This window comes from Eubalaena glacialis, chromosome 2, assembly GCF_028564815.1.
Source record: "Eubalaena glacialis isolate mEubGla1 chromosome 2, mEubGla1.1.hap2.+ XY, whole genome shotgun sequence".
In the NCBI taxonomy this organism is placed as follows: domain Eukaryota; kingdom Metazoa; phylum Chordata; class Mammalia; order Artiodactyla; family Balaenidae; genus Eubalaena; species Eubalaena glacialis.
The window spans coordinates 107847828-107868326 of record NC_083717.1 but is presented as its reverse complement, the minus strand read 5'-3'; the positions used below and the strand labels follow the sequence as shown (position 1 = coordinate 107868326).

At 43.8% G+C, this 20499-nt stretch overlaps 2 protein-coding genes across 8 annotated transcripts in view; one reads left to right on the top strand and one right to left on the bottom strand.

Moving 5' to 3' along the window:
- Positions 1-15363, top strand: part of TUBGCP4 (tubulin gamma complex component 4) — a 49432-nt gene extending 34069 nt beyond the window's left edge. Inside the window, exons 10-20 of one of the 4 annotated variants that reach the window (XR_009699397.1) lie at positions 1680-1730; positions 2138-2243; positions 4006-4113; positions 4550-4688; positions 7543-7720; positions 8277-8411; positions 9861-9977; positions 10601-10740; positions 11350-11833; positions 12524-14701; positions 15124-15363. Coding sequence is in view for 2 of the 4 variants with exons in the window: in XM_061180398.1 (XP_061036381.1) it covers positions 1680-1730; positions 2138-2243; positions 4006-4113; positions 4550-4688; positions 7543-7720; positions 8277-8411; positions 9861-9977; positions 10601-10740; positions 11350-11362 (987 nt within the window). In the remaining 2 variants the exon portion in view is untranslated. Of the gene's footprint in view, positions 1-1679; positions 1731-2137; positions 2244-4005; positions 4114-4549; positions 4689-7542; positions 7721-7997; positions 8042-8276; positions 8412-9860; positions 9978-10600; positions 10741-11349; positions 12404-12523 lie in introns of those variants that run through there. The other 3 variants (XR_009699396.1, XM_061180398.1, XM_061180399.1) reach the window with 3 other exon arrangements.
- Positions 12615-20499, bottom strand: part of TP53BP1 (tumor protein p53 binding protein 1) — a 75883-nt gene continuing 67998 nt past the window's right edge. For 2 of the 4 annotated variants that reach the window (XM_061180387.1, XM_061180388.1), the window contains 5 exons: positions 19248-19463; positions 15254-15348; positions 14517-14716; positions 13875-14020; positions 12615-13479 (listed from right to left, as the gene is read on the bottom strand). In XM_061180387.1, the coding sequence (XP_061036370.1) occupies positions 13292-13479; positions 13875-14020; positions 14517-14716; positions 15254-15348; positions 19248-19463 (845 nt within the window). In that variant the 3' untranslated portion in view covers positions 12615-13291. The remainder of the gene's footprint in view (positions 13480-13874; positions 14021-14516; positions 14717-15253; positions 15349-19247; positions 19464-20499) is intronic. The other 2 variants (XM_061180390.1, XM_061180389.1) reach the window with 1 other exon arrangement.

The following is a 20499-nucleotide window of genomic DNA, read 5'->3' as shown; positions in this document are numbered from 1 at the left end:
AGTCTTACAGGGGATATCTCACTATACTAGCCACTCAGTCAGTTCTAAAACTTCTGCTTCAGATGGTATGTGTTACCTAGTCTGTTGTATTTCTTTTACTCTTCCCATGTCTAATTATTTTGACCTGTGTGCTTATATTCCCCTGGGGATGTCAGCTATTTTGTCTAGTATTGTGTATTAGAGAAGGGCCAAAGGCCAGTTCCTAATCTGTATCAGTTCCAGTGAGAGAGGGCAAAGGGGATGAGCACCAGGGTGGAGATTCCAGGAATCCTGAATCAACATTGATCACTTCACAGGGCGAATCCTAGTCAGGATTCTTTGATGCTGGTAACGGGTATGTAGTTGATTTTTTGTATCTCAGTCATCAAGCTTGCCGAATTCTCTTACTAGTTCTAATAATCTATATGTCAGTTCTCTTGGACTTTCTGTGCAGGTAGTGAGTGACATTATCTGTCAATAGTAACAGTTTTGTTTCTTCCTTTTCAGTTTTTTTTTTTTTTCTATATTGGCAAGTCTTTAGTACAATGTTGGATGACTTTAAAGGAATTTCTTCTAATGTTTCACCATCAAATAGGTTGTTTGCTGTGGGGTTCTGGTATATACCCTTTATCAGAATAAAGAAATTTCCTTCTATTCCTTGTTTGCTTTCTTTCTAAAATCATGAACAGATGTTGAGTTTTATCAGATACTTTTTCTGCATCCATTGAGGTGATCATGTTTTTTCTTTTTTAATCTTTAACGTAGTGAATTATATTCATATTAAAACTTTTACTGAGATAAAATTCACACAACAAAGTTAAACATTTGAGCCATTTAAAAATAGGTACAATTCAGTGGGTTTTAGTATGTTCACAATGTTGTGCAACCATTACCACTATCTAATTCCAGAATATTTCCATCTCATATATATATATTTTTTCTTTCTTTCTTTCTTTATTTTTGGCTGTGTTGGGTCTTCGTTTCTGTGCTAGGGCTTTCTCTAGTTGCGGTGAGCGGGGGCCACTCTTCATTGCGGTGCGTGGGCCTCTCACTGTCACGGCCTCTCTTGTTGCGGAGCACAAGCTCCAGACGCGCAGGCTCAGTAGTTGTGGCTCACGGGCCCAGTTGCTCCGCGGCATGTGGGATCTTCCCAGACCAGGGCTCGAACCCATGTCCCCTGCATTGGCAGGCAGATTCTCAACCACTGCGCCACCAGGAAAGCCCTCATATATTTTTTTAACTGTTAAACTTTTATTCCTGGGATTAACCCAGTGTGGTCATGGTATATATTCTTTTTTCCAGTACCTTGCTGGATTTGTACAAAACCATTCTTTATAGGAGTTTTCATTGTAATGAAACTTTGCCCCTGTTTTTTTTTTCCCCACATCTTTACTGGAGTATAATTGCTTTACAATGTTGTGTTAGTTTCTGCTGTACAACAAAGTGAATCAGCTATATGTATACATATATCCCCATATCCGCCCCCCTTTTGAGCCTCCCTCCCATCCTCCCTATCCCACCTCTCTAGGTCGTCACAAAGCACCGAGCTGATCTCCCTGTGCTATGCAGCAGCTTCCCACTAGCCATCCATTTTACATTTGGTAGTGTACATATGTCAGTGCTGCTCTCTCACTTCGTCCCAGCTTCCCCTTCCCGCCCTGTGTCCTCAATTGACCCTGTTTTATTGGTTCTTTTCACAGCATCTCTGGAAGCTGATGGTGGAAGAGTCAGATTTACTGGGTCAGCTGAAGGTAATAGCTTAGCTGTTCTTTTTACTCTTAAAATGATGCTGATGGACAATGACTTTATTCTCTGTCCTCTCCTGAGAGCACTGGTTGCCTGTCCCCAGACTTCGAGTGGCTCCTTATGTCCTCATCCAAGTGGGCAAACTCCATCTAATGCTACAGGTTTATTACAGTACAAAGCTTTGGCTGTTTACTTTCTTCTGGCATTATTGTGTTTTCATTGAATAAATGATATCAAAGACACACCAGTCATCCTGCCATTACTAAGTATGCCCCTTTAAAATGCCAAAAGCCTATGACCTTTTGTAGGTTGGGCTCAAACTGATGAAATTGGAAATTATATGCGTAATTCTCTTAGGATAGTGAAAAGCTCTGCTGGATTACTGAATTGCAAATTGAAATTCTTTCTGCAGATCATTAAAGACTTTTACCTTCTGGGACGTGGAGAACTGTTTCAGGCCTTCATTGATACAGCTCAACACATGTTAAAAACACCACCCACTGCAGTAACTGAACATGGTAATTGCCCTGGGGCCCAAGAATTACCAGCTTACTGAAGTTGTAGTGTATTTCTTAGCTGCTGCCAAACCATTTAGGCCTGGTCCACATAAGAGCAGCCTCGTGAGTTACAGAGAGTGTTTCCAAAATGGAAGGCCACTCAGGTAGGCTCACACTGTTGTTACTGGGAGCAGCTTCAGCTCGTGACCCTTCCTGGAAGGGTTGGTACAGGCCTTCAAACCACTATTTCATTTCATCAGATTATAGCCATATATTTCTTAAGGGACATATTGAGATTTTTTTTTTTTTTGGCCACGCCATGTGGCATGTGGGATCTTAGTTCCCCGATCAGGAATCGAACCCGTGCCCCCTGCATTGGGAACGTGGAGTCTTAACCACTGGACTGCCAGGGAAGTCCCCATATTGGGATTTATTGCCACTTGTTGTATTAGAACTCTTTAGGCTGTCAGTGATGGAAAACTAACCTAGGTAGAAAAGGGGAGTATATTTGCTATTGTATCTGTAACTCCAGTGGGGTAGGGATATATCTGGTCCTGAGAACTGAAACTAGGGATTGCTAGGATTCTCTCTCTTACCTTATCTTGTCTGTGCCTCTTGTGTGCTCTTTGATGGCCTTCCAGTCCCATCTGGCCACATGGCCACCAGTAGCTCCCAGGAACATACCTCACAGAGTCTACTTGGGGGAGTCAAACCTGGTCTCTCTGGTAGCAAGTTAAGGGATTCCAGGGAAAGGGTTTCGATTAGCCCAACTGGATCATATACCTATCCCTGTATCAAAGAGGTCAGACTAAGATACGCCTACTTTGGGGACTTACCTTGTGGTCCAGTGGTTTAAGACTCTGTGCTTCCACTGCAGGGGGCACGGGTTCGATCCCTGGTCGGGGAACTACGATCCCGCATGCCACAAGGTGCAGCCAAAAAAAAAAAAAAAAGGAAGATATGCCTACTTCAGTAAAGTGTTCACCTTTGACCAACGGGAAGGATCACCATTCCCATTCAAACTACTTGTGGAGAGTTACGTAAGGATCAGAGTCAAAAAAGAGGGGAGTGGGGCAGGAGGGGAGACAGGGTTGCCGTTTTTCTAGCTCTATAAAACAATAGATGTCCATTGTGCTTACATAGGACTTTCTTGGTTGCAAGAAAACCCAATTCAAATTCACTTAAGCAAAGGAAAAAAGAGAATTTATTGATTCTCAAAACTGAAAAGGTCAGAGGTAAGATGGCTCTAGGCAGTTTTGCTCCAAGGCTTACATGACACCTTCAGGACTTGGTGTCATTCCGTCTTTCACCTCTGCCTTTTCTTCTGAGACAGGCCTGCTCCGTATGGTAGCAAGATGGCCTGCAACCAAGTTCACATCCTACTGAGTCCGTGTTTATCTCGAAAAAAAATAAGAGCTACCCTCTTTCAGAATCTGAATAGAGCCTCTGGATTGGCCTGGCTTGGGTCATGTTCATATCCCTAAACAAAATAGTGTAACAAGGTAGATCGTTCCTGGGTCACCTGCCTACCCTGAGGGTCAGGTATTGTCCACCCCACTGGAACTACATGGATTGTTCTGGACAGGGGTGATTGTCCAAGGAAAACCAGGGCACTGTTATCAGCAAGAGGAGAAGGAACGCATGCTAGTCAGGCAAAAGCAACTACTGTTTACCGTATCCTACTATTAGTGATAGGCGGGCTGCAGGAGAGGTGGAAAGCAAGAGGAGTCTGGATTTGTTACATAGCCAAGCCTTCTCTCAGCCCATGTGTTCTTTCTTGCAGATGTGAATGTGGCCTTCCAACAGTCAGCACACAAGGTGCTGCTAGATGATGACAACCTCCTCCCTCTGTTGCACTTAACAATCGAGTATCATGGAAAGGAGCATAAAGGTTTGCTGTGCTTCCCTGAGTCTTTCTGCTCCTACTGGTCATTATCTGTTCTGCTTCCATCCACTTCCACAGAAACCGTATCTTTTTGGACCTTAGAAATCACCTAGTCCAGTGCCCTAATTTTACACAAAAGAAAAGGGAAGTCAAGAGAGGCTAAGAGATGGCCAGGCCATGGTTTTGGTTTGTTTTTGTCATGCTGCTGGAATAGTCTCTGTTTATTTATAGCCACAATTCTTTAAGACTAAAAAAAGAATCTCTAAAAGACCTCCTAAGAGAACCCCTCATGGGAGTGTCCTTGTCTTCTACAAGTCCCCTTTGTATCCCCTTTATGCTTCTGACACTGCAGGTTCGAGTGAGCGCTCCTTTCATGAATGTTCCTCACCTTGTTGAAACTCTAGTTCTAGATGAGCGAAGTCATCTCCTCTGTTCTTAACAGATGCTACTCAGGCAAGAGAAGGGCCTTCTCGGGAAACTTCTCCCCGGGAAGCCCCCGCATCCGGCTGGGCAGCCCTAGGTCTTTCCTATAAAGTGCAGTGGCCACTACACATTCTCTTCACACCTGCTGTCCTGGAAAAGTGAGTATTTCTGAGTTTCTCACAGGTAATTATTACCCATCTTACTTCCACGGGAAGAAATTATCAGGAGTAGAATTGGTTGGGAGCAAGATAGCCAGCCAACTGGTTTTTGTTTGCTTTTTGGCCACGCCACGCAGCTTGCAGGATCTTAGTTCCCTGACCAGAGATTGAACCGGGGCCCCCTGCAGTGGAAGCACCAAGTCCTAACCACTGGACCGCCAGGGAAGTCCCCCAGCTGGTTTTTAACAGTCTGTAAATCAGAGGCTGCAAACTCAGATGCCTTCGGGGGCCGGACAGATAACATTAATAAGTGAAGCTGCAGTGGATGCTGGGATGAGTGGGCGGGTCAAACCCTTAAAACCATCAGAGCTTTTTTTTAAATTGCAAAATAACGAGCAATTTACAGGCTGCCAGTTTGTGGCCTCTCTTCATCCTCTCCGCTCCTGTTCATAACCCTCTACTTTTGGGGGGAAGAGAGGCTTAGGGTATGAGAGACTAGACATAAACTGGAAGGATAAAGCTGGTTCAGGGAGAAGACGCAGAGCCCACAGCCCACCTAAGTAAGCTGCCTGTACTCTGTCCAAGGAGCCTCCGTAGCTCCCAGTCCACTTTCCTTCTCACTTGAGATGCTCTTAACACCCTTGAAGAAATCAAGCTCAGAAGTATTTTCCTAAACATTTTATTTTGAAAATTTTCAAATATAAACAAAAGTATGGACTATCACAAACATCCATGGACGCATCATCCATCTTCAGTAACTAGCAACATCACGCTGTTTGTTTCATCTCTTTTTTTTTGGCCAGAGCCTTATAAAGCAAATCCCAGACATGTCATTTCACTCCACCACTATGCAATTCAAAAAAGCCATCTTTGGGACTTCCCTGGTGGTGCAGTGGTTGAGAATCCACCTGCCAATGCAGGGGACATGGGTTCGAGCCCTGGTCCAGGAAGATCCCACATGCCGCGGAGCAACTAAGCCCGTGCGCCACAACTACTGAGCCTGCGCTCTAGAGCCCACGAGCCACAACTACTGAGCCTGAGTGCCACAACTACTGAAGCCCGTGCACCTAGAGCCCAAGCTCTACAACAAGAGAAGCCACCACAATGAGAAGCCTGTGCACCACAACGAAGAGTAGCCCCCGCTCACCACAGCTAGAGAAAGCCCGTGCACAGCAACGAAGACCCAACAAGAAAGACCCAATGCAGCCAAAAATAAATAAATTTTTTTTTAAAAGGCATCTTTTTAACATAACTACAATGCCATTATCACACCCAGTAAAATTAACAATAATTCCTTATTATCTGATATCCAGTCCACATTGAAATTTCCCCCATTATCTAAAAAATGTCTTATGGTTGGGTTTGTTCAAATCAGAATACAAACAAGGTGTACTAATTTCAGTACATTGTTCCATTAGAAATAATTTTTAAAGGCAGATGGAATCAGGTTATCTTATGCAAGCCGGCCTAAGAATAGGTAAATAAGCCCAGTTCCACCAGGAATCAGCTGCTCTTCCGATGCATCTTCTCGGTACAGGGCTCAGCATCAGGCAGCTACCTAGAGCTCTGTGAGGGGAGCCCTTGATTTTTTTTTTTTTTAATTGAAGTATAGTTGGTTTACAATGTTGTGTTAGTTTCAGGTGTACTGCAAAGTGATTGATATAGATATATATGATTCTTTTTTTTCAGATTCTTTTCCATTATAGGTTATTATATTGAATACAGTTCCCTGTGCTATATAGGAGGACCTTGTTATCTACTTTATATATAGTCGTGTGTGTCTGTTAATCCCAGATTCCTAACTTATCCCCCTCCCACCCCCACCCCCACCCCCACCCCCACAGAGCCCTCAATTTTATCTCCTCTTCTGTGGGCTTCAGGGACAGAGAATCACAGTAACCAAAATCCTTGGTTCCCAACACACTCTTATTTGTCCATGCAGGGCCCTCCTTCATCCTTCGTACACACACACACACACACACACAAATGCCACAGAACCACTTTTAGAACAAAGTCTAGAACACTGACAATAATGTCCATCTACCTGTGTGGTCCTTCCCAGCCCTGCCCCCTTGCCTCCCCCAACCCTAAGTGACCACTATCCTAAATTCCATGTTTTCTATCCTTTTTTTTTTAATTTTAATTTTTAAAATTTATTTATTTTTGTTTGTTTTATATGCATTTTATTTTTGGCTGCATTGGGTCTTCGTTGCTGCACGTGGGCTTTCTCTAGTTGCGGTGAGCGGGGGCTGCTCTTCATTGTGGTGCACAGGCTTCTCATTGCAGTGGCTTCTCTTGTTGCGGAGCACGGGCTCTAGGCGCACAGGCTTCAGTAGTTGTGGCACACGGGCTCAGTAGCTGTGGCGCATGGGCTTAGTTGCTCCACAGCATGTGGGATCTTCCTGGACCAGGGCTCGAACCCATATGCCCTGCGTTGGCAGGTGGATTCTTAACCACTGCGCCACCAGGGAAGTCCCTTCTATCCTTTTTACACACAGTTTTATGACATCTATATACATTCCCCCAAAGTATATATATATTTTCTATTTAGTTGTTTTAAGCATTACCAAAAAAGGTAGGCTATATGTAATCTTTTAAAATTTCCCTTTTTTATTCAAAATCATATTGCTAGGAGTCATTTTATGTGGTACAGCTGAAGTTCATTCATTTTAATGGCTGTGCAGTATTCCATCATATAAATAAACCAGTTTATCTGTTCACATCTCTAGCCACACTTATATCCTTCCTGCCTTTTGGGGAGAAATGGGTGGCACAGAGTCCTAGGGTTTGTCATGTGGGTGGGGCTTGAGGGGGGTGAAGTTTTTATCTTGAATAGTCTGGTGTTTCTGTCAAGGTACAATGTCGTTTTCAAGTACTTGCTGAGTGTGCGCCGGGTACAAGCTGAGCTGCAGCACTGCTGGGCCCTACAGATGCAGCGCAAGCACCTCAAGTCCAACCAGACCGACGCAGTCAAGTGGCGCCTAAGAAATCACATGGCCTTCTTGGTGGATAATCTTCAGTACTACCTCCAGGTCTGTGTCGAGGGATGAGTAGAAGGAAGGGGTGTGAAAAAGAGTCCAGGAGGTTGGCAGGAGTCATTGAAGAGGAATCCTGCATTTGGTGAAAAACTGGAGTTTGAGAAGATTCATGGATTGTATCACTAGGCATGTTTCTCGGGGGGCATTTTCGAGGGTAGTGGAAATAAGTGGATGAAGGAGAACGAGGAGTTGAGGTCCTTATCAGTAATGTAGTATTTAATTATTGTTGACCCTTATTTTATAGTTTGCTGTAACTTCTGGAATCCCATAGGACTGAACCAAGTCAGTCGGCGGAGGGGATGTGGCGTGAGGGGGATGGGGCCGTTGGGGGTGAGATCTGCCAAGACATTGGAGGCCGTCAGGAAGTAGGCAGATGACTTCCTACAAGGCAAGGCAACATAAAGGGGTCTTTGTTCAGCTTTAAAGGGGCTTGGATAAGAGGAAGGTGAGTGGGGGCAAAGAGTTTCTGTTTCATCCTCTCAGGCATCTGATGTTCTTGAGTACTTAGACTATGCAAGGTACTAAAATTATTTGTGCAACTGTCTACCAGGTTGACGTGCTGGAGTCTCAGTTCTCACAGCTGCTTCATCAAATCAATTCTACCCGAGACTTTGAAAGCATCCGATTGGCTCACGACCACTTCCTGAGCAATTTGCTGGCCCAGTCCTTTATCTTGTTGAAACCTGTAAGTAGGGCTGGTTGGTTTCCTCAGACTGCTTCTAGCCTGACTGTTCCCTTAGGCACTTGCCAGGATGTGGAACTATCATTAAGCAACTTTTCAATCTCTGTCTTTAAACATTTTTAACAACTTATAAAGCAAAACTAAGAGGGAATACTAAAAAGGAACTTAAATGTCTTTGAATTTCTGAAATACTATATCATAGGATGTGGTGAGCAGCTACAGATGAAAGAATATATGCTTAACCCTCAGAAGGAAGGATTTAAAGAAATTTTTAAAAGCCTTTCTGACACCACAGAAAGACTAATGAAAAGCATGTAGAATTTACTTTCTTAGAAATCTTGTGGATCAGGATTGACCAGTTTGGAAGTTGTTTTCACAGACAACTAGAGCAGTGTCTCCCTCTGTGTGTGTGTGTGTGTGTGTGTGTACATATGTACGTACATATGTTGTGTATCTCCCTCAGGGAAGTTATTCTCAGCCTTGGACCCACGTGGGAATCATCTGGGAGCTTTAAAAGAATCTAGGACCCAGGGCACTTAAATTAGAACCCAGGCACCAATCTTTGAAAGCTAACAAGCTGATTCCAGTTCAAGGATGAAAAAGCAGGAAGATGAAAATGACCCCTTGTAGTTTCTAATAGAACAGTTATGCTTTATCTTTGACGGGAGCTACTTGTTATTCCTCAGTTGTGCCACACTCTTTTGTTCTGGTATTTGGGGCTGTTATTTTTAAGGGCGAGTGAGTTCTGTAGATGCCACTCCAAAGGGTTCTGTGAATTGAAAACAACCAAGAACCATTGTCGCAGGTAGACTGTCCTTGTACGGTATGAGTGCATCCGTGGGGAAAACAATATCAGAGCAGGTGATCGTCATTAAATATTTATTGAGTGCTTACTGTATGCAAGGCACTGGGGATACAAAGAGGTATAAGTCATGGCTCTGCCCTTAAGGAGCTCACAATCTAGTTGGAGAAACAGGACTTACATACATCACAGATCAGTAACAACACAGACGGCCTGAACAAATGCCAAGTAAACAGTACAGATAATATAGAGGAGAGGGAAGCAAGGGGTCGCTAAAGGCTGTGGTGGGGAAGGGAGCGCGCCATTGGGAGTAGGACTCAAGCTGGTATTAAGGAGAGTATCCCAGGCACAGGGAACAACACTGAAAGCAAAGCTCAAGGTGGAAGCACACTCGGTGGGTCTGAGACAACGACTAGTTTAATGTGGCTCGAGTGGAGGTTTCATGCAGGGTGACTAAGAATGACAGTGTCTTTGCCTGGAAGGGAAGAGTGTTTTACACATTGCATTTTGAGGGGCTGGCAGGACTTGCATTGTCTCTCCTGAGGTCAGATGTAGAGAATGGGAATAGGTTGGCTCTTATTTTCCCAAATCTTTAATTTCACAGGTGTATCTTCCTTTTTCTCCTAATGTCAACTGTGTTTCCTGGCTAGGTGTTTCACTGCCTGAATGAAATCTTAGATCTCTGCCACAGCTTTTGCTCGCTGGTCAGTCAGAACCTGGGCCCACTGGATGAACGTGGGGCTGCCCAGCTGAGCATCCTGGTGAAGGTAAGTCAGCCTGGCCACTGGAAGTAAGCAGCCCTGTCCAAAGGACAGGGGTGGTTTTGTAGATGGGAAATCATGGTCTTTTCCTCTGAGTCAGTTAAAACATTTCCCCAATACATACACACAGAAATAATAAGATACAAAGATAAAAAATGTTGGTATCGGTTTTTAAAGCAGATAATTATGTGCTGCCTGAGCGTTCAAATATAGTTCAGCCCTGAATAGTTTATTCAGCCCACCAAATATGCACTGGCTTTGTTCTTAATTTCTAACATCCAACCTCCTTACTTCCTTGAACTAACCCTCTATTTCACTGAGATTATAATTATCTGCCTGTAACGAAAACAGGCTCTCCCCAACCCCAGTACACAGCAGAATATATTAATTTGAAGCTGGCTGCTAAATTCCTACTGAGTATGAGATTACTTTCATAGGAAGTCATGCATTCTATGGACTCGGTATGAAGAAGTCATTTTAGGAGCTAACAGAAATGGGAATGGGGAAGGCCAGTTGGTACTGTAGAATTTTCAGCAAGACTTTTCCAGGGAATCTCCCCTGCCCCCTCACTCCACATGGATAGCTGGTAAGTCTAAGAGGAATGACAGCTTGAGTCCTTCTCTCTGCAGGGTTTTAGCCGCCAGTCTTCACTCCTATTCAAGATTCTCTCCAGTGTTCGCAATCATCAGATCAACTCGGATTTGGCTCAACTACTGTTACGACTAGATTATAACAAATATTACACCCAGGCTGGTGGCACTCTGGGCAGGTAGGAACAGCCGCCTTTGGGGCACTCAGTGGACTGTGTGTGTGGAGATTTGTAATGAGTTGTAGAATTCCAGAGCTGGAAGGAGACTTTAGCCATCATCTAGTCCAAATACCCTCCTTTTATAAACAAGGAAAGTAAGGCTCAGCAGAGAAAGGGCTGTGTCTGATCATTAGTGAAGATTATTTTGCAGTCAAAGTCGTCATCAGAGTAAAGCACCAACACTCCTGGCGCTGAGGCAGGGCGTCAGTCCCTAGCGTGACGCGAACCGGCCATGCAGCCTTAGCGTCCCCCACCCAGCCTCCCTGCCCCCCAGCTTTTGCCTCTGAAAGGAAGGGACTGCTCCTTCTCACTCCAAACTTTTTAAAAATCTAATAGTGAGACTCAGTGGTAGACGTCTTCTCTCAGAGGTCTGTCCCATTCAAAAAAGCAATTTATTATTCTGCTTTCTCTCTCTGAAATGTCAAGCAGATTTCTCCTAAGTGATTTTATTAGCAAGAAGAGTTTTAAGATGAGATTATCTAGATCACAGATTGCCCTGATTCATATTTCTTTGAAGAAAATCTTGGGAAAGCATGATATTTTGATGCAACTCTTTTTTTTCTTTTGCAGTTTCGGGATGTGAGAATTTCTGGTCCACAAACTAAGTAAGTCAATCCCCTGCGTTGTAACAGAAGATTCAAAACAAACATCCCATTCTCTGGCCAGACAGACACTGTATGTCTGCAGCTGCTGGAAAAGCTCTACCTTTTCTCCTAGAAGCAGTTATTGAACATCCATGGATACAAATCCTCCCCCCTCCTTCCCATGTGGAAGGGGCACCTGCCCCACCTTAGGGGAGTTCTTAACTCATCCACCAAGGAGGACTTGTGGCGTCAGCCCTCCCTCTGCTGACCATGCAGGATCTGTTACATTGAGAACATTTGTCGGATATGTTCATTTACTGAGCACCTATGTGCCTAGGTACTGTTCAAACTGGGAGAGACACAGCAGTAAGCTATACAGATCAGAACGTTAAATGGCTCATGTGAAAAAGGAATTACATTTATTAATAAGTCAAATTCTGGATGTTACCACTGAGCAAGAAAGGCACCAGGTAAGACAGGCTTCCCCACACCCCACAGACCTCCTTTCCTCTTTCAGAAATTAAAACTGAGCGTCTCCTATCTTTAAGGATCTTCAAAACTGTGAATCTGAAGAATTTTACCAGTAACTTCCAATTATTTCAGATTGGTAAGAGGGTAATAATTCTGGCTATTGACAATGTATTCAAAGTATTTTTTAACAAAGAAAAAAGGTCCTTAAGAAAAAAAGTTGTTAGATTTCGAATACTGAAAGATGCAGGTCTAATTATCCCATCTCAGAAGGACCACAGGAGTAATCTGGCCCAACCATCACTGATAACCATCAATCTCATATCAGTGTGAACCAAAATATTCATTGAATTACCCACTCCAAACTGAAAAAGAATGCAGCATTCTGGCCTCAGTGTGTAGCCACTCAATCTGGTCCTCATCTCTACATCTTCCACCACATACTATACACCCTTATTCCCTGTAATTGCCAGCTAAAGATGACCCCTTCCGCTGCTTCCTCTGGAGCAGAGGTTAGCAAACTATGGCCAGCCACCTGTTCTTGTAAATAAAGTTTTATTGGGACACAGTCACACTCATTTGCTTACCTATTGTCTACAGTTGCTTTCATGCTGTCGTAGCAAAGATGAGTAGTTGTGGCACACCAAATGGCCCACAAAGCCTAAAATATTTACTATCTATCTATCTGGCAGAAAAAAAAGATATTTAAGCCCACTTCAGAGAATGAGAGGACATCAACAGGGATGATGCCAGGAGTACAGAAGGAACAGCTTCCAGCAACTGTGGAACAGTAATAAAATTTTGGACCTCTGGCTAGAGCTTCTAACAAACATTTCCAAGTGTTATCACTGTTTCTCATGTTTATCCTTGCAGCAAGTCGTCCAGTTTATAGTCACCACCCTTTCACAACAATTGGTCCTTTTCCCTTTTGGCTCTGAGAGTACAGTACCCACAGGTCAGCTGTTAGTGAGCTCAACTCTAAAGAGAGATTTTTTTTTTTCATTGCCAGAAAACTAAGAGCTGTGCCCAATCCCACTCAACTTCTGCCACAACTATAAATTTGGGCCTATTGTAAAATCAGGTTTTTGAAAGTGCTGAATTTTAGACAGACAGCCCAGGTTAATCTTTTGACAATGATACCACAGAAAACTTTAAAAAAATTCACTCCTTGTTATTTTTCCTTGGCTAGCTGTCCTACAGTGAACAAGCCCATTGAAAACTGCAGAGAAGGTAGTATGTTTGTCTTGCTATTTGTTGAGATTAAGCTCAAAGAAATGGATGAAGAAATCCCAGTTACTACAACCAGAGATTCAACATTTATTTTATCATAAAAGTCCAGCAAATAAAAGTATATACAAGATCCATGCAAGGAATCCGGTTACACACAAGACACATTTAAAACCTGGTTAAAACACAGTCTCCACAACACCAGGGAATAAAACCAGTAAGACCGAGTATCCTTAGTGAGAAACATAATCGTGTTTATATTTTGGATGCTGCTTGAATCCAATTCTCTGCCCAACAATGAGGCACTGGATCACCCACTCTTGTGACACCACAGGCAGCTGCAATGCTTCAGCACACTTCAGCACCGAGGCTGGGCACGAGGGGTCCGTCACCACCACATCAAATACCCCTAAAGCAATATCTGCAGGAAGCAGGGGAAGGTGAGTGAGGAAAGGAGACTCAATTTAGCCCTCCAGTAAAAAGACAGATGAGCCTTCTCACCAGTATATCCCGCTCTGCCCAAACTAAAGCCCTTCATGTCAAACACAGTGCCACTGATCACAATCAAAAGTGAAAAGTCACAATCACTATATGCTGGCCTTGAGTTTAGCAGGTATACCGGTGGACACCAGGAGAAGCATAAACAGCCCGGTGCGTCACTCATGTTGGCTCACCTCTTGAAGGTGGTACTTTTCTTCTCTTAGAAACACGGGTAAGGTCAGCCTATCAGGACTGAGACTTAGACCACAAGGCCTAAGTGCCACGGGTCATGGACATCCTTGGAGCAATAACAACACACACACACTTTCCAGGTACCTTTGTTATGGGCACTTGAATGGTGCTGCTTCACAGAGGCTGCCCCCCCAGTCATGAGGATCTCAGACCAGAGCTCCAGGAAGTTCTGCTGTTGGTCTGATACCAAGAGTACCTTCAGATTCTGGAAAGGGTTTTCACGGGGTTGCCTACAAAGGAGTCAGAGAAACAGCACGACAGGTAATAGCCAATGACAGCCTTTCTGCAAAGGGACGCAGGTACAGCTGACTGCTTTCAATAGCCCTGCATTAGGGTATCACCGCCCCTTCCCTCTTTCTCTGAATGATGTGTCTTTTCTGGGATCCTGACCTTCTCATCTACCCCTTCTGATTTCCATGTTTATTCTGAGGCCAAGTATAAGCCAAATCATGCTCCCAAGCCTGTATTTTTAAACGTGTTGCTTAAAACAAGTTGAGAATATTGAATCTACATGAAAATCTCACACGTTTTCAAAAGGTCCCTAACCAATATACTCTAGGATAACAAACTAGATGAACTGCTAAAATAATCTCAAACCCACTCAAATTCTGTAATTTATCCTATGATCATTCTAGTTTCTAGAAATATTTACTCTCCTAGATTCTCCCCCTCTGGAAGCTTGCTGTCTTCCTGTCTGCCGTTCTAGATGGGCTCTCAGCTACTCACCAATCCAGAATTCTTTGCTCGTCGAGGCTGTACCCAGCTGGCAGCAGATAATTGCGGTAATTCTGGAGCTGGTTGGCATGGCAACTATCATGGACCCAGACATGAGACACACAAGGAATCCCACTGGCAAGGCACAGGAAGTACTTCCGGGTTCGACAATGCTGATCCGCAATTAGGAGACACTGGTAGGCTGTATTACACTGGAAGAAAAGGAACGGCACCCATGGGTCTAGTGACTTCTAGGGAAAGCCCCTGAATAGCAGCCTTAATGAGTCATAGAGAACAGATCTGAACACTTCCATATACTATCCAAAATGTGACTGAGTCTGTCCTTCTGCCCAAGGCCTCTTCTCTCACTAAAAATCCCAAGTAGCTTCCCTAGATAATCTCCCTGCCTCACCTGCAGCTTTCTGGGGGCCTAAATCCTCAAGGGACAACCAAACCCCAAGTATTTAGCCAACACTATAATAGGGATTGCTATTAAACACCAATTTTAATCTGCTTTTGTCCCAGCCAACAGAACCACAGCTATTAAGTAACCCAAGGTTCTAACTTCTCTTCCTTGTACACAGTAAAAATTCTGTTTCATGCAACAATGTTTTGGCAGTTTCCCAGTTCCTGAAATCTCTAGTGACTGTACCCATCGTCCCCGGCCCCTATCAGCCTTCTTCTCGGTACAGCAAGTGGACTCTTCTCATCACTGCCCCTTTGGGAATCTACACAAAGAAACTCCTCACCTGGGCTTCATTGAAGTCTTCGAGAACATAGCCAGCTCCTGCTCGAAGCTGGGATTCTGTGTATTGCTTGTTGAAAGGAGGAATTTCTAAAAATTCTATTAAAGAGACATAACCACGATAATATTTACTACCAGCTGGTTTTTTATTTGCTACTTTATGCCTGCTTCTTACTGCCCCCTTTTCTACTCCCCAGCTATCTCCACAGCATTGTATCCCAAAGACACAGGTGAAGGGCTTCCCCATGGGTCAGAAAGAGATCTGTCTTGAGGCCTATAAAATGCTGCCAAAAGAAGGGAAAGAGCAGGAGGGGTGGGGGAAGATGAGAAATGGAGGCAGGTCCTACATCTGAAAACATCAAAGGTTTCTACACTAAGAACAAGTCATGGGACTGTGCACAGGGATGGACCCGCGCCCACTTCCCACAGTGCTGTACTCCACTAGAGTAACCCTTACCATCAGGAAGTTCCTCCTTATGTCTACCCTAAATCTCTCCTTCTGCAAACTAAGCCTATTTCCTCTAATTCTGCCTTCTGTGGAGATGAAGAATGACTGATTAGCACTTTTTATAATAAAGCCTTCAAATTTGCACTTCATCAGCATTTTACCCCCTTATACACTAAATCTTTGACAAACCAAAATGCTCAAAGAAAATAGGGTTTCTAAAATTTAACTAATTAAAGTGAACGTTAGCCAGAAAATCCTGATTCAACCTTTTATTGAAAACTATCTACCTTTGATGGTGTTGAAGTACCTCAGGACACTGAACATCAATGACTGCTCTATAGTCTTGAGGGTGAAGTAGAAGTTATGAGAGATGAGGCTGAAGCTGTAATGACCCTAGGCAATTAGAAATTGCTTCTTTTGAGCAATATCTAATTTGAGCTTGTTTTCTCATCATCTGCTCCTCTCATATATAAATAACACATTAAAAAAAAAGAGATTTTATTTAATTAGGAAGTTGGAGAAATTAAGCTCTAATGAACTTATCACCAATAAAAAACCCAACCAAATGTATAAAAGTTCAGTGCCAGGACCACTCCCCTCCCCCTCATACCGGTAGTAAAAACGGCTGGAGCAGACCCCCTGAGGAGGCTGCCCAGCGCCCTGCTCTCTGGTGCCCTCCCTGCTGCTGGAGCTGCTCAGGCAGTGCTGACGCCCCAAACTCAGGCCTCTGTTTAGGTCTGACTGGCCAGCCTCTTCACTTTCGTTGCTCTTTTCTTGACTCAGCATCCTCCACATTCTTCTCAAAATGAAAGCTCAAACTGGAAACTCTAAATGGTTATAAGAAACTCAGAATACAGCAAGACTGTTTCTCAGTTTTGCCGTGGCATCCTCGGCCCATATCAATATATCATGCCACAATTTTCAGTACCAGCGCTCTACCGCGGAGTCACTGCCAAGGCCCCGCACAGCTCTTTATTTGTCTCAAGACTTCTATTTTATGTCTAACTTAATCCAGGACCGTTTCTAGTCCCAACCTGTTTAGATTTTAATCCCCATCTATATTTCCTGCATTTGTGTAATCAAATATTACCCTGTCTAGGCAGTCCCTTTCTCTAATTTTTCTCAGTTAGTTTGGATTGAATTTTCTTTACTTTTGACTTCACGAGTGGCCCTGCCAACCAGAGGCTAAAATGAACAGGTTTTTAATTCCATCATCTAAATCAGGGATGAAGGTACTAAAACCTAACTCTGGAGTCCATCCCTGTGGCTGATGGGTCCCTGATGGTGTGCCACCTAACGAGACTAGGTGCCATATTCTTAACTTGTTACTAAATATGTCTCACAAGATTAATTCAAATATTTTACTGAGCTCCTGATATAAATAAAAGAGATTCCCATTTATCTGCAAGATATACCACATAGTTTCTTAAAAACTGTAAATCTGTGGAGGACTGTTCTAATACAAACGTCTCGGGCTTCTTGAGATAGAGGAACCTTTAAACATTCTCAAATACCAAAAATATCAAAGGATTTTGGTACTGTTGGGGCAATGTCTAAGGATGAAGGAGCCAACATAAAGCAGACATATTCACCATAACCACACTTTCCATAAGAAACATGGAGATCCCTCTAAAAAACTGTCCAAATTCCTCCTCATTTAGACAAAACCTACCTCCCCTCACTCATGGTTACAAGAATGGGACTAAAAACATTTGATATATCTGCAAAGGGGAATGGAGGGGATTCTCAGGTTTATTAAATCTCACACAGGCTCACAGATTTTTAAGGAATTTGACAGTCTGCATTTCATACCAAAGCCAGCTTTCTTAGACATGCTGTACCGATCAACAAATAAAACATCTATAGAGCTGCTTTGTGAAGTCCTGGTCTAGGAAAGGGCTAGGAGTGTGTTGAAGAATAAAGACTAGAGTCCATCAATATTGTGAAAGCAAAACCAGACCACGAACACTGTTTTGATACCATGACACACCTCTTCACAGAATCTTCAAGGGACTCCCAATCCCTTATGATCAAAGTCAAACTACATTCTTGGCTAGGAAACTCCTCACACACCTCAATTCCCACTGTACCTATCTGAATTCTGTCTGACAAACTAGGCCTGATCCACACTTAATCTTGAAATCCCCCCCCACTCTACACCTGCTCCCACACCCTAAAGACTCAATACTCACAACTGTTTGTGCACCTTCCAGATAGTATAAACCTCAACTGCAACTCCCTGACCACCCTTCCCATGTCCCTGAACAGATCTCCACATATCTGTAGCTGGTGAGATATAGTTTTGGTTAATTAAGAAAATCAGGGGCTTCCCTGGTGGCGCAGTGGTTAAGAGTCCGCGTGCCAATGCAGGGGACATGGGTTCGAGCCCTGGTCTGGGAAGATTCCCACATGCCACGGAGCAACTGAGCCCGTGCACCACAACTACGGAGCCTGCGCCCTAGAGCCCGCAAGCCACAACTACTGAGCCCGTGTGCCACAACTACTGAAGCCCGTGCGCCTAGAGCCAGTGCTCCGCAACAAGAGAAGCCACCACAATGAGAAGCCCATGCACCGCAAAGAGTGGCCCCCCCCTCCCCAACTAGAGAAAAGCCCGCGCACAGCAATGAAGACCCAACACGGCCAAAAATAAAATAAATAATAAAATAAATAAATTTAAAAGAAAAAAAAGAAAATCATCCACATACCTGAAGCGCCAACCATCACAGATCTGCAGTTGGTGCTATTTTCTGATAACGATGTTCCCTGATTCGATTCCCTCTTGCAAGACTCAGCATTAGTCAGAACTCTAACTTGTAGAACATCATTCCATTTGGACTGTTAGTCTTTGCAGACACATTTGGGTACTGCACTGCTGTCAGTCACTTATATTACAATGTATATTTGTACCTGCCCAGTTTTCTCTCCTAGATCACACACTCTTTAGACAGTTCAAATAATTTCTACCTCTCCCCATCGCAGTCTACTCAAACCCTAAGTAACAGACAACATAGAAATGTGTAGGTTTAGTTTACGGTTGAAACACAAGAGTTGAAAAGGCCTAGGGGCTCTTTCTCTGAAATCACCCTGGGACACTGGGTACCTCACATTCCCAGTCTTACACGCAGACCTCAAAAGAATGAACTTCACTCTAGCCCCTAGAACACAAATGGGAAGGATGGCAGGGCATTCAGAAACCTGACTGACGTGTATGATTGATTGTAGTAGGTAACGTGAACGTAGGGTTCTAAGTCCCAAGTCTACCATTATCGTGGATAAAAAGCAATTAATTGACCTCTCCAAGCTTGTTTCCGCATCTATAAAATGGGTAGCATCTATCTCCCATCTGCCTCACAGGATTGTTTTGAGGAACAGATCACTAAAAGGAATTCTGTGAGAATAGTCTACAAACCAAGAAGCAGGGTTAAATTAATTTTCCCTGACCATGATTCCAGTTGCCACTTGCCCTTCCTCCTCTACAGATGGTTCATAAAGTGAATGGAAAGGAAGGAAGTACAAGTGTTAGAGCACCCAGGGCTTCTTAGGGCCTTACCCTCCTCTTCCTCGCTGCTTCCTGTAGGACCATCTGGCAATTTGGAGCGGCTAGCCAACTTGTCACTTGTTGTGGCCATGGTGAGGAGAAAGGCATAGCCCAGAAACAAGGTCTTGTTGAGGGGCAGAGGCCCTCTCTGCTCTTCCAGGGCAGAGGGTTCACCCATGTTGTCTCCACTCTCACAGGGGCTCACAAACTCTCCTGCCCCCACTGCACCTGGGAAGGACAGAGGCACAGGGTACAGACCATTCCTGGGCACGATGGGATGCGCAGGCAGTGTCCTGATGAACTTTTTTGAGCTATAAACCAAAGACCAATCCTACGGCCAACAACCTAGGAACAAGTTTGCAGTGCAGAGAAGTTCTATGTATTTAAGTTTTACAGTCATGACAATGTATACATTATTTTCATAAGTGAAAATCAACTAGTATTGTTTTTATACAGCCAAACCAAATACTTCTGAGGTCATCTGCAGAAAAGGTGATTCTAATACAAAGATAAAGTAAAAGTGAAAAATGTTTGGAAATCTTCAGCCCCACTTTCTCTGCCCAGTGCCCTGATTTCCCCAGGATATGTGATATTTTGAAGCAGCCTTTGAAAAAGTGGGTTCACCAAGAAATGTCCCCAGCAGATACTCCCACCCGATCCCTGACCCTCACCAGAACAGTGCACAGAACTTTGTAATAAAGTGTTTTTACATGTTGATGGAACAATATCAAAACAGCCTGCTTCAACTGCCCCAGTTTCCAACACCGGGGAGTAGGTAAGTGAATCAGCCAGTCCAGAACACCCATGCTCGGAGTGCCCCAATAAATCCTCGAGAAGAAAACAAATACCTGACTTGGAGAAGCTGAATCGTAGGTCATTAGGAGGCTAAGATGACAGACAGGTCATGCCTCCCTAAAATAAAACCAGCAGCAAGAGACAGTCTGATGTAGCATGTATAAGCCTGGACTTCAAAGTCAGACTGTCTGAGTCTGAATTCTGGATTACCGTGTCACCTTGGGAAAGTTAGCCAACTTTTCTGTGCCTCAGAGTCTTCAACTAGAAAATGAATTCTAGCACCTATACCTCATAGGGATTATATGAGGTAGGATGTATGACGCACTTAATTCCATGCCTCACATACCCTGAAACACAGCAGAGGCGTTAGATAGATATGGAGATGACACAACTCAAAGACACAGGAAACAAAAGCAGCTCTGGTGCCAGGACGATGTAACAACCAATGAACTTCCTCAGTTTGTGAGAC